Here is a 13,184-nt window from a genome sequence, read left to right as displayed (position 1 = left end):
CCCCATCATGACACTAGCAGCCATGTTTTCACTGTTTTTATTCATTAATTTTGTCAGATGGTTTAGTGGGGCGTGTGGGGGGGAGATGGGCAGGAGCTGTTCCCCAACCCCCTGTGCACAGGTCAGGACAAGTTGGGGGCTCCTGGAGGGAGAGGGAAGACAGGGTGTCAGCCTAGCCCTCAGATTTGTGCGAGAGCCCCCAGGATGGGAGGATGGTGGGTGGGGAATGGGTGTGCCCTTCGGCCCAGGGTAGGGAAGCTATAACAGGTTAGGGACCCACATCAGAAACAAGTTACAAAGTTAGAAACCTGGGGTAAGGGTCAGGAGTTCAAGAAAATACAAAACAAGGGACTGAATTGGGCCAAGATCAGTGAGGGGGAAGGGAAGGGAGGAAGGTCTTTCCCTGCTGTGGCTCAGCAGTAGCTTCGGGTCTGACCCTCAGAGTGGAGGGACCAGCTGGGAGTGGGGTAGGGGGGTGGGGGACCAGCCCCCTCCCTTCCTTGCCCCCCATTCCTGTACAAGGACCCACGGTGGTGCTCGCCCCCCCTCCCATAGGCTGGTGGGGCTGCCCTGTACAGCAGGAGAGGCTCTGGAGTTCCCCAGGGTGCAGGCACCCTGTGAGGGGTGTGGGGGCCCCAGGGGGCCCGCTGTTTCTGGGGTAGGCGGGGGGCTGGGGGGCCAGGATCTGAACGGCTACGGGGGTGGGCAGGAGGGGAGGAAGAGCTGGAAGAGGCGGGTGAGGGACCCCTGGGCCCCAGCGCTAGATTAACATAGAGGGGCTCAGGCCGGGTAGGGCGCCTGGCAGGATGCTGGGGGGCTGAGTAGCCAAGGTGGTCATGGGGAAAGCAGGAAGGGGCTGGTGGGTAGCTGAGCAGGAAGTCGGGGGACCTGTGGAGTGGTGGCGATTGGCCAAGCAGGCCATATGAGGCATTGAGCCTATCTGGGGGCATAGAGCGAAAGGGACTCCAGGACCTAGTGGGGCCAGTGTAGGGGGCTCCCTCACCCGTCTCGATTTCATAGTACAGGTTCTCTCCCCTGTCAAGTGGTGCAGGGGGACCTAAGGGGCTCCTCCAGACTGGGGCTGGGGAGCTGGTCTGGAAGGATGAGGAACCCAGGGGGTACAAGCCTGGTTTGGGGACCCCAAGGAAGGGCGGCAGGCACTCCCGAGGGGCTGAAGAGAAGAAGCCGGGAGTAGGAACCTGTGAGGGGACAGAATACAGGAACTGAGCTGCCATCTCTGGCTTATCCCCACACGCCCTGCACCCCCCACCTCTCCCGAGCTGGGCACTGACCTGGGCAGGGCCTCTGAGTCCCCTCCTTGAGGTCCCTGGGGGCCGCTGGCTCCTCACCAGGCTCCCATCACTTTGTTGCCTTGGTAGGGAGGGTGGGGGTCCAGGAACCCAGGCACCTGGGTGGGCTAGGGAGTTGGGGGCTGGCCCAACCCCTGAGGTCCCTGGGGGCTCACCGCCCACCTCCAACGACAGTGAAGGGTGGAAAGGGGAGTGGGGAGCAGAAGGGGTGCTCCCATGCTCCTGTTGGCTCTGTCTCTGGGCCACCTGCTGAGCCCGCTCAGCCAGGGCCAGGGCCATGAGGCGTGCTGGGTTCTTGGGGGGTGGGGGTGGGGCCCCCCCAGGGCGCAGGAGGGACAGGGGTGGGGGCAGCAGCGGTGAATCCATACCAGGACCTACACAGGGAGGAATGGGAAGAGGAGTCAGCCAGGTCTCGGGTGCAGCATCAGGGTCGATCAGGGCATGAGGCAGGCTAGCCAGACTCACCATGCTGGCCTTGGGCTCCCCGGGGAACAGGCAGCGCCAGCTTGCTGCAGATCTCCTGTTGGCACGTGTCACTCAGCTGGGCCTCAGCTCCCCGCAGCAGCAAGGGGATGAGATGGGGCCGGAGGCCTGGGCTGGGGCTGAGGGTTGGCGTTGGGGTGACTGAGGCAGGCGTTCCCCCGGCCCCCAGCAGCTCCAGGACAGCAGGTGGCACTGATACAGCCAGGGGCTCTGAGATGTCCAGGGCAGTGGGCGAGGCAGGACTGGCGGCCCCACGGGGTGAGAGGGCCTGTGGGGTCACCCTGGGTGGGAAGGCAGAGGCAGGGGCTGGGGGTGCCGGGCTGGCGGGAGGTGCCGGGTCCCCTGGTGTGGGGCTGCTGCAGCGAAAGGTCAGGGGATCAAAGTCGAGCCCCCGGAGCCCCTCCAGGCAGCGGGGTGGGCTGAAGTCCAGCTCGTCACCATCATCTAGCCAGGCTGAGGTTCGGTGTGAGGGGGACCCAGAGAGTGCCCCCAGCCCAGCTCCTGAGGATCCAGAGGATGAGGACTCCGAAGAGGAGGAGGATTCAGAGGAGGAGGATGACGAGGACAGGCTCTCGCAGGAGCCAGCTGGTGCCGGGCCCACAGGGAAAGCGTCACTGCTGGAGTGGGGTCGCCGGAGCCTGTGCAGCCTCTGGAGGCCTGGAAGGGGGAGCAGTTAGGTCAGGGGCCAGAACTTGACATAGCCATACAGCAGTAATAGTAGGGTACATCACCCAGTGCGTTAGGCTGGGGAAGTTACAAGAAGAGGCGCCTCCCTGGATAGGGTCCCAGTGGCTGCAAATCCAGGGAGAGCTTTTCGCTGTTCAGACTCACAGTGAGAAAGGAAAGAGACGGCAAGGCCATGATGAGACTCCTTCTACACCCAAAGGCAAGACTGACATCTGACAAGCACGCGGTTGGTGAGCAGGAGTCCAGCAGGGTCTCCTGGGCTCTCACTATGGGGAGTGCAGACTGGGCAACCAGGTTTGGAAAATGATCCTGCCTCCTCACGTAGGTGGAACATGAACAGGAGCATGGCCTGCGGGGCACCCTCCGCTCCTGGGTGCCTGGGGTGCTCTCCACAGTGTGGCCGTGCCGGGAGTGCTCACCAGGGCCCCCAGGCCCCTCAGGAGTCGGATGGACAAGCGACTCTGATGGGAGAGCCGCACACGGATACCAGAGAGCAGCCAAGAGGAATGAGCCTGAACTACACTCCGCCACGTGGGTGGCAGCGAGCAGAAAGTCAAGTTCCATATCCAGCACCACACCCCCTTTCTTAGGAGATCTTTAAAGTTTCAAAACAGCAAGGACTGTGCCATATGTTACTTAGGCAGAGGCCTTCAGGTGGTAAGTAAGACCTTAGAGCAAGGGGATGCTGCCCATCAAATCTAGGGTCCCCTCCGGTGGAGGGGCAGCAGATGGGAGAGGGGAGGAGCTTGCAGGTGAGGGAGTGGGGCTCTTCTAGTTCTGGCCAGTGGGTTCACCGGTGTTCGATTTATTATTTAGATTTTTTTCAAAAGGAGTGAATAAAAGCCTGAGAGGCCCCTGCCTGGACCAATGATCACAGTACATCATGAACCAAGGGTGAGGCTTTATCTAGCACCCTGCACCTCATGCCCACATTAGGAACTAAAAAACAAAACAAAAAACCACCCCAAATGCCCCAAATTTGAAGTACATTTAGAGGCCACCTCAGGGCCCCCAACCCTCCCAGCTCCACCAGGGCCTGGGGATGAGCCACCCAGCGCTCACCAGCCCCGCTGGCTTGTGATGACAGAGACTCCTCACTTTTGGCAGATCTCAGCGTGACTGTGTCAGGTCGGCCGCCTGCGAGGAGAAGTAGGATGGTCATGGGCACTCCGGAGTGCCTCCCCTCCCACCCTACACCCACGGCGGCCTCTGACCTGAAGGCTGCGGTGGGGCGCGGGTGCCCCCCAGCCAGGGTAGAGGCTTCTTTCGGGGGATGCTGGGGCCCCGACCCAGTGCAAAGAAGGTCTTCCAACTGCTTCCCCCTGGCTTTCGCTGTTTCTCGCCTCTCTCCCCTTTCCTCCTGGGGTTTGCGTGAGACACAGGAAGCAGTCTGAGATCTGGGGCCTCCAGGCTGGCCCTGTGCTCCCACCAGCATCCCACTCACCTTTCCACAGGTGAAGCTGGGGCCTTGGGAGGGGTGGGCTCGGTAGGAGTCCCCAGCCGGCCCTGGGTCCGAGCCTGGGCTTCCTCCAGCGTCAGCAGGCGAGTGGAGGGGCCGCTGCCCGCAAGAGACTTGGGCCTGGGGAGGAGGCAGCGGCCTAGGGAGTTGGGAAAGGGGGCAGCTGTCAGCTCAGGGGGCCACTCAAGGCCACAGGCAAAGCCAAGCGCTACAGCCCAAGCCCCGGCCCCGCAGCGTGCCCACCCGGGCTGGCAAGGCAGGGGGCCAGGGCGGATCAGGCGGGAATGGGTGGGCAGCAGGCAGGTGAGGAGGAGGAGTGAGGCAGAACGAGCTGATGAGGAGGCAGCTCCCAACAGCCAGCGAGGGCAGCGGCTCTGGCTTCAGTTACCTCGGGCCAGAGGGCCCTCCGACGTGCTGAATCCTGATTGGGCTGGGGTCCGGGGTAGGGCGGGGAGTCTGGGTGGGGCCGGGGCGGGGTCAAGTCTGGGGACCTCCCACCTCCTCCCTGGTTGACCCATGGCCCCAAGAGCCCCCAGGAGCTACAAGGGGTGAAGGAAGAACGATGTCCGGGCCAAGAAGTGGGGATCCTGAGCGTAGGAGCTGAAATGAGAAGGGGGGGGAGGGGAGGGAGAGGCCGGGGCGGGGTCCTCAAGGAGCCAGGAGGGAGGTCCAGCTTCAGTGGGGTAGGGATAGGGCTGGGAGCCCACCTGCCCTCCCACTGCAGCCCTAACAATGAGGGGGCAGTAGCCAGGACATCAGGGGGTGGGATGGGCATACCTGCAGGGTCGAGGCCAGCAGAGGTGAAGGTGTCGCTAAACAGGACATCCACGTGAGTGAGCAGGAATTCCACCACCACCGACTGCACCCGTACCTCCCTGAAGGCTGCTGCCCCACCCAGCCCCACTGACTCCAGTTCCATGGACCTGGATGGGAGGAGGGGGAGGGAGGCCAGGTGCTTTGAGCCCCAGCTGGTGGGTTCCAGCTAGGCGAAATGGGGAGCCAATGGAAGAAATGACGTCATCTAACACCTCCGACCTTATCAAAGTGATCACATCCAGGATTGGGTTCTCAACCTTTCCCCAAACCCCTACCTCCCTGCCTTCCCCATCTCAGTGAGTGCTCAGGCCAAATCCCTCTGGGTGTTGCTCCTGACCCCTCTCCTTTGTTCCCTCACACCTACATCCAATCTCTCAGCAATCCCTGTCTGCTCCACCCACAAAAATATCTCCTTATTCTAAGCTCTTCTCCCCACCATGGCGCAGCCTCCATCCTCCCACTCCCAGACGTCACAGCAGCTCCTCCCTGGGCTCCCTGTCTGTCCTGCCCCCTGCAGTCTGCTCCCCTCCACAACCAGAGGGAGCCTGTGATGTCAGGGCCCTGCTGGCTCAGAGCCTCCCCTGGCTGCACCTCCGTCCTGGCAGAAACTAAGTCCTCACCATGACCCAGGACCCCGTAAGTCACTCCTGTAGCTGGTGCCCTATCACTTCTGACATCATCGTCTCCTCCCCCTCAGCCGCTCCCTCGCTTGCTCACCCACTCCAGCCACACTGGGCTCCCTGTGGTCCTCCAGCACAGCAGGCACCTTTCAGCCTCCAGACACTGGCACTCGCCTTCCCTTGGCCTGGTCTGCTCCTCCCCAGATATCCCCACAGGCCCCTCCCTCGCCTCCTGCAGGGCTTGACTCAAATGTTACCTTCCCAATGCAGTCTTCCCCACCCACTTTATTTAAAGTCCTAAGCTTCCTTCTCTCTTTTTTTTCCTTTGTCCTAATAGTTCTTATATCCACCATCTCATGGACCACCTATTTTATTTAGGACAGAGAGCTCTTCTGCCTTGGTCACCATCGAATGCTCTGGGGCTCACCCTGCTACTGGCCTTAGGAAGACTTCTTATGGAAACCTCCCTTGTCACTCAAAACTTTCAAAATGCCATGACCCCGTGGATCTCCTTTCCCTGCTTTGTAATCTTTCTCCTTGGTACTCATCACCATCAGACCTTATTCTCTATTTTTCTTGTTGATAGTTCATTGTCCATCTCCCCATGAAAATGTGAGTCTAGGAGCACAGGATCTTGCTCGCTACCAGGTCCCGGTGCTGAGAACAAGGGCTGGCACCCAGGAGGTCCTTACGAAATAGGTGTTGAATGAGATGAATCAGAGAACAAAAGCTGTGTGGGTTCTGGGTGGGAAGTGTGGGGCAGACTTGAGGCCCAGCCTGTGGAAGGAAGCTGATGGGGGCAGGCTGTGAGCTGCCCGCTTACCGTAGAAGGTTGGGTGCCCAGACAATGGCCAGGTTGCGGGCATGCATGCTGGTGTTGGCACTGTGTCTCGCCATGCGGGCCAAGTGCCTCAGCAGGTATTCCAGGGTCCTGAGGATGGGAGTGGAGGAGAACACCTGAGCCTCAACTCCCTTGGGACCCCACCACAGGCCTTCCCTGCCCCTTCTGGCTTACCTGTAGTGAGGCGGGGGCAGCTGCTGGATGACGTCGTGGACACGCACCAGGCGTTCCTCCTCCCCAGGCACGGACATGGCTTCCTGAGATGATGCATAGGCGTGATGGGGGTGGGCCGAGGCATCCCCACACCCTCCAACCTTGCCAGCTCCCTTACTCACACTGAACTTCCCATAGAGCTGGTATGTGAGCAGGGGGTTCGGCAGCTCCCGGAAGTAGAGCTTGCAGAGGGAGGACACACTGTGGATGTCCTGCAGGAAGGCGGGGCCGGACAGTTCAGGGATCCTCTCGCTGTCGAACTCATGCCTGAGGCCACCAGGTCAAGAAGAAAGATTCAGGTCAGAGCTGACCTACATGGCTGTATTCTTCCCCCACCTCTCAGAGTGTCCGCACATGGATGCCACCCTCTTCCTGTGCTGGGCTCTTCAGAGGCAGAACCTTACGGAACCCCCCAACAACTCTGTGTGCTTCAACGGGCGTGCCCCCCATTTTACAGAGGAGGACACTGAGGCTCAGGTGGGAGAGGCTCCTGCTTGCGGCTACCTGAGGCCATCTGAATACAGAGCATGACCACGCATGCTCCAGTCATTTTCCTGGCTTCAAGAGGTCACTGGAAAATGTGGCCAAAATCCCAGCAGCCCCCACTCAGAACTCTCCGGTGGTGTCCCACTGCTCTTGGGTGAACGCCCTCTCATGTGACCTCGTGCCTTGTCTCTCAGAGCCCCAGGCTCCACACCGTCACCTCACGCCTCCTGTTAGTCCTGATGCTCATGCCTCACTGCTTCCCGCTTGAGACTGTTCTTCATGCTGTCCCTCCTCAGCTCAGACCCTCCTGTGGTTACCCCCTTACTTTGTGTAAAAGGCAAAATCCCAACAGTATCCTAACAGAAGGCCTTGTGTACTCTGCCCGCATTTACTTCTGGGACATGAACTCCTGCTGCTTTCCCCTTGTACTAACTGTTCCCACCACGGTGGGTGCTCATCCCAGGACGTCCGCACAGCTGGCCTGTCACCTCCTCTAGAGCAAGCCCTCCGCCAGGCGGCCTTCTCTGCCCACTGTATTTAAAACTGCAATTTCCCTCCCCAACATACTACGATCCTCCTTACCCCATTCTATTGTTCTCCACAGCACTTGTCACCTACTAGTACACTCTCTCATTTCCTTGTTTGTCTCTTCCTCCAGTGTGTGACCCCGCGAAGGCAGAAGTGTCTGTGTCCCCAGTGCCTAGTGTGTGGCATGTGGCGGGTACTCAATGAAGACTGATCTCTGCTTCCAATGCTTATTCTGCTCTTGCCTTTCAGGCCTCAGCTTGGGTGTCACTTCTTCAAGAAAGCCTTCCCTGACCCCAGCCCCAGTCCAACCCCACCCTAAGCTCTCCTAACCGTCCCCTCACCCAGATAACTCTGTGTCCACAGCACATGGCACAGGGCCTGGAATAGAGACAATGCTCAGTAAGTGTGTGTGGAAGGAAGGACTTGGTGGAGGGCCCTCACCGTAGCCTCTGGATGTTGGATGACACTCCTGAGAGCCGGTAGATTCCATCCACCACCCCATGGGCCTCAATAAACTCGGAGCAGCAGCGAAGTACCTGGGGCACTGGGAGAAAGCAGGGCTCAGGTCTGGGCAGGCTACAACAGGGTGGGAGGAGTAGGCTGAGCAGGTGGACATGGGGCCTCACCGTCCTGGCCTGAATTGCTGAGGTGCTCTCCAAGGTCACAGCCAAACACCCTCTGCCGCAGGATGCCCCGCTGCCGCAGCCGCTGCCGAGAAGGGCGGGAGCGCATGAAGGTTCGGAGGAGGCCAGCCAGCTTCCCACGTGGCCGGGGCACGGCTGTGGGAGGAAAGGCAGGTCATAGAGTGTCAGAGCAGCCACTGGTCTTATGGGGAGTGGGGTGGGCAGGGGCCTGGCCTCTTGTTCCCATTACCTGAGGTTAGAGAGGAGACACCCTGGTGTGTTGGGACACCACATGGGGGACCATCGGCATCTGTGGGGTGAACAATGGGTGGAAAGAATGGACGACAGGCAAAGGATGCAGGGAGGCCTCCCCATTGTGCCCCCGGCACTCACCCCCTTTTAGTCCTGGACCAGGCCGCTCTGTGAACAATTCCACACACTCACTGGGGAAGAAACCGACCTGAGGAGGGTTTGGGGTCAGTGAGCAGGCCACCCTAGCTGGCACAGTGCCCTGACCCCTGTCCACCCAAGCCAGGCTCACCTGGAAGCCTCGTTTGCCCCGCCACCAGCTCCGATCCTCGGTGGGTGGCATGTCGATCACGGAGACAATGTCTCCCACCTGGGAGGGGGAAGGTAATTGGAGGGAGGGTCAGAAGGGACAGGGAAAGTGGGGAGCCCAGCCAGGAAGCCCAGGCTTCCCCACAGCCTCACCTCAAAGGAGAGCTCATCTGGAGCCTGGGCTGTGTACCGTTTGATTACGTGCGCAGCGGCCACTGCAGGGATGTTAAGGGAGGCCTCCTCACTGAGGAGCAGTCGCCGCCCGTGGTTGTCCAGCTGAGATGGAGAAAGGCCAGAAGGAGGAGATAATAAGGGCCCGGGGGAGGCTGCTACCTGTCCCCTACCTAAGAGCCTCTGTCAGTCAGAGCTATTGGTCAAACACCTAAATTCTTGCCCAAAAAAGCCCCTCCTTTCCTCTCATGTCCCAGGACACCCCTGTACCCTCATCCTCCAGAGCAGACACTGCACATCTGCTCTCCGAAAACCTACTGGTTTGAGCCACTGCTGGACAGACGTTCTAGGAGTTACAGTCAAACCTATTTCTAACTGATATATCTTGAAATCCTCCCATCCCCACAGTCCAATGCCTGCTGACACACACGCACACACACGCACTCATTCTCTCTCACAGGTATGTGCCCACACAAACACTCCTCTGCTCTGGCTCATTTCTCTTCTGTGCCCACACACACTCTCAGACTGGTTCTTGCTCCTCAGACATCCCTCACTCACTCCCAACTCCAAGTCCCCCTTCCTGGGCCCACCTCCATCCAGGTGAGCACAGGCCCACAGTTGAGGTTACTGTCCACCAGGCCTGACAGGGTCTCCAGGTATTGCAGCAGCAGTGGTACCAGCATCTGGGGGCAAGTTGTCAGGGGGGCTTTTGTGAGGAGACCTTGAGAGAGTTTGCGGCCCTCCTATACTGCCCTAGCTCACCTCTGGGCAGGACTGAAATACAGCCTGAATGCATGGGTGCTGCTCCGCTGGTAAGCACTGAAATATTTCCATATCAGTTAGTAACAGGCTATGCCAAGCTCCTGTGTGCCCCCATGGGTCCGGGCCATGCTGACTCTCCCACTGAATCCCCTGGAATGCCTCATGATCCTAAAACTGAAAGGAGCCTCCCACTGCAGTTTCATTCTGGGCCTCTCCATTCTGACTGGTTGGAACCTGGGCCATACCAGTGTTTAAATATTTAACTATCCTCTCTTGATGGTTTCACACATTGCTCATGAGGACACACCAGAGGATACACCAGAGCTGAGGCGGGGGCTGAGACAACAGTTTACCTGGGCAGCCCTGGCCCCCTCTGGGGGTGGGGGAAGCTCTGGGAGGCAGGAGAACCTCCTGTCAAATATGCACCGGTGTAGGTGGGCATCCAGGGACCGGAAGTCATCATAACTTCGGAGAACTGGCCAGGAACGGCCCTGTGGGAGCAGGAGGGACAGAAAGGAGCAGTAGTCCCATGACACTGAGCTGAGAACCATGAAGACCAGTCTGTCAGGCCAGATGAGAACGGGGTGGCCTCACCTGACACGTCACTTGCACCCCAAACACCAGCTCATTCTCTCCAGAGAAGCTGGGGCCTTCACGCTCTGGGGACAACAGGAGCTGTAGAGGGAAACAAAGGCCCAGGTAAGGGTCTCACTTTTGTCCCAGTCCTGACCTTTCCAGGTTGGCACTATCTAGAGATGAATCTGTGTCCCCTGCCTGGGCCTCCCTAAGGGCAGGTGATGTCTCAAAGTACAGGGTCCTGGCACAGAGCATACACCTAACAAAAAGTTAGGTGAATGAATAAAGAAACGAATGGATGAATGAATGAACCATTCTCCCCTTCCACCCTACAACTCCTGCCACTGACTGCTCAGATGGGGGAAATAGCTATTCCTGAGATAGGTTTCAGGGGTAAAGTGGCTGATATTGCTTCAGGCTTGGGTAAGATCTCACCCTCCCACCTGAGTGCAAAGCCCTCCTACCTGAATATGGCCAAAGTCAACATTCTCATAATGGAAATGGGCACAGTCGGCCAGCCGGGGGAAGGGACCTCGAGGAGCCGAGAGCCTGGGGGACAGGTGACACATCACTGGCGGCTCCTGTGTTTGGCCCCCCTCCTAAGCTGAGCCTCACCCTCACCTCACCTTTTCCCAGGCTTCCCCTTCACACTGGGCCCCCCAGTGTGGGGCAAGGGCTGCACTGAGCCCTCCCCTGGGCCATCCAGGCTGTCAGTGCTGCGAGCCTGTAGAACAGAAAGAAGAATCAGAGGCCTCCAGAGATGGGAGCAGAGAGACAACGGGGGCATTGTTATCTGTGAGCCTGGGCACGAAGGCCCGAATTGCTTCACAGGCAGTCCTGCATGGAGCAGAAGGTAGGTCAGGGGGAGGTGAAGGCAACTAAGGTTAGGCTTGCTTCTTTGTGTGTTGTCTGGGGTGGGAGGCTGGAAGAGCAGAGCCTGAAGGCGAGGCAAGGAGAGCACATGCTGGTACCATCTCTCTTTGTTTAAAGCCCTCCTTCAGCCCCTGCAGGGTATAGTTATCTCCCCTATGTGCCTCTCCACACCTTTTATTGATGTCTGGACAATCACAGCTCCCATCTTATCAATCTTCCTGCTTCTAACCTCTCCCCTCCTGCTAGCTTCTTCACAGCAAGTGCCAGTATAATTTTCATACCACACATATCTGCCTGTCTCTCCACAGATCATAGACCTTCAATGGCTCCCTGTTATCTTCAAGATAAAGTCTGAATTCTCAGGTCTGTTTACCTCTCCAGCCCCATTTGCCGCCACAGCCTCCACTCTCAGAGCTCTCAAACTTCTAAGAGTCCAAAAAAAGCACCATCTTCTTGTTTCCTCCTAGGCCTTTGCAAAGGTTGTTCCCTCTGCGTGGAACGCTCTTCCCCATCCTTTCAGTAGGTTCCTTCCTCCTCATCCCTCAGGTCTTGTCTCTCTCATTCCCTCCTCTTGGAAGTTCTCCCTGACCCAGGCTTTGTCAGCCTCCTCTTCGAGACCCCTCTATCCCCTGAAGTTCTCCCATCCCAGCCCTGAGCACTCTGAAATATTGGTGACAAGTCCATCTCCCCCATTGGACTGTGACTTCCCCAGGATCAGGGTCCAGCACAGAGCTGGGCACAGAATGGATGCTCCTCACAAGTAAGGTTGAGCCTGATTCTTCTCTGGGTTCCAATGCCCAGTCACACAGCAGGAGCCAGGTAAAATCTGATGAATAAATTAACCAGCTGCCAGATCAGGATTTCCCAGGCTGGGCTTTAGCCTCTCCCTCCTTCATATAACTGCGACCCCAGGTTCATCCTTGGGTCTCACCCTCGGTTCTGTCCCTCTCCAGCCCATGAAGCTCCCCAAGGCAGGACAGGATGTGAATCTCTTTGCGCCTGGAACATGGGGTCTGCCAGGAGGTATCAGGGAATGTCTGTTAAGTGAGCGAATGAGGGAATGAATGGATGAATGAGCAGGAGCAGCATGGTGGGGAGGGGGTGGGGAGGGAGGGTGAGGACAAGAAGATGGAGAAGGACCCAAGGATCTAGCGAGAGGTATACTGCTGGTTTGGGATTGGGACTGGGGTGGAGTAAAGAGAGGGGAGATGCTGAAGAGGCTGAGGTTCAGGCTGATGGCAGGGGTAGGGGAGGGTTGATTGAAAGGGAGCTGAACGGAGTGAGAACGAGGAGAAGAAAAGGGTCAGGCTGAGGATGGAGCCGGGTGGGGGTGGGGCTCAAGAACCACCAAAGGGGCTGGTGGTGGAGGGGGAGGGGGCTAGTCAGGGAGGGGTGGTTGTTGGGAGAAGACGCTGAGGACCGCTGTGGGATGGGGGCTGGTGAAGGACCCAGGAAGCTTCAGCAGGTCCCTAGGGGGGGCACTTGGGGGTGCGGGTCCTTCCCGGGACTAGCCCATCCCCCCAAGCCTGGGTCCTCGGCCACTGTCACCTCCATCCAGGGCGTGGAACAGGATGCACACTGAGGGGGCGGGGCCGGGGAAAGGGCTCCGGCCCAAGACCTGCGGGGAGACGAGAGGAACCTCGACGAGGGGTGAGGGGCGGCGCGGGCCGCGGGCTCGGGCGGGGCCGGGGGCGGGGCGCGCGGGGCGGGGCCGCGCGCGGACAGACTGACACGCGGACGGACTGACGGCCGCGTGGGCCCCTCACCACCATGGTAGCGTAGCCTCCTCAGGCGCCGGCCGCGCTCGACCCCTCGCTCGTCGTCCTCGTCGCCGCTGCCGCCGCCATGGCGACACAAAGGGGAGGGCGCGAGCCGCGCGCGGGCGGCTGCAGGCCCCGCCCCTAACGGCTGCCCGTGGCTCCGGCGCGCGCCCCACGGAGGCGGGGGCAGCGGGGACGCGGCGCCGCTTCTCATTGGCTCCACCCTTGGCCTTAGGACGACACCCCGCCCACCCGGAGGGTTTTCATTGGCTTAGGCTTCGGTCCCATCCCTGGCTCGGTCGCTTCAGTCCCGCCCCGCGAAGTTTGACAGCGCCGCGCCCATGACTGCTTTTCATTGGCTGTCATTGCCCTCCTGAGACACACCCCTAGGTTCTTTATGCTTTGCTTCCAACAC

The 13,184-nt window shown here is 59.4% G+C and overlaps 1 protein-coding gene across 1 annotated transcript; it reads right to left on the bottom strand.

Annotated features, from left to right (window-relative positions):
- Positions 1–21: 21 nt before the first annotated feature.
- On the bottom strand, positions 22–12,861 carry ARHGAP33 (Rho GTPase activating protein 33). The gene is made up of 22 exons (XM_057314688.1): positions 12,776–12,861; positions 10,763–10,860; positions 10,601–10,685; positions 10,155–10,235; positions 9,914–10,051; positions 9,389–9,481; positions 8,778–8,900; positions 8,608–8,685; positions 8,460–8,526; positions 8,317–8,376; positions 8,070–8,222; positions 7,885–7,987; positions 6,552–6,696; positions 6,391–6,473; positions 6,199–6,306; positions 4,717–4,862; positions 3,925–4,078; positions 3,695–3,840; positions 3,543–3,617; positions 1,776–2,450; positions 1,293–1,684; positions 22–1,199 (listed from the first exon to the last, which is right to left on the bottom strand). The coding sequence occupies exons 1-22, from the start codon at positions 12,779–12,781 to the stop codon at positions 414–416; spliced, it is 3,795 nt and encodes a 1,264-aa protein (XP_057170671.1). The 5' UTR covers positions 12,782–12,861; the 3' UTR covers positions 22–413.
- Positions 12,862–13,184: the final 323 nt, after the last annotated feature.

Source organism: Ursus arctos, unplaced genomic scaffold (assembly GCF_023065955.2).
Source record: "Ursus arctos isolate Adak ecotype North America unplaced genomic scaffold, UrsArc2.0 scaffold_19, whole genome shotgun sequence".
NCBI lineage: Eukaryota > Metazoa > Chordata > Mammalia > Carnivora > Ursidae > Ursus > Ursus arctos.
The sequence above is the reverse complement of the archived record's forward strand: the minus strand, read 5'-3'. Positions and strand labels throughout refer to the sequence as shown.

Bases quoted from the DNA above. Each gene is read 5' to 3' on its own strand.
- ARHGAP33 (XM_057314688.1), bottom strand. The intron at 8,686-8,777 runs GTGAGGCTGTGG...TCCCCCTCCCAG, and splicing joins CAGATGAGCTCTCCTTTGAG to GTGGGAGACATTGTCTCCGT. The intron at 6,697-7,884 runs GTGAGGGCCCTC...TGGTGGCCTCAG, and splicing joins TCCAACATCCAGAGGCTACG to GCATGAGTTCGACAGCGAGA.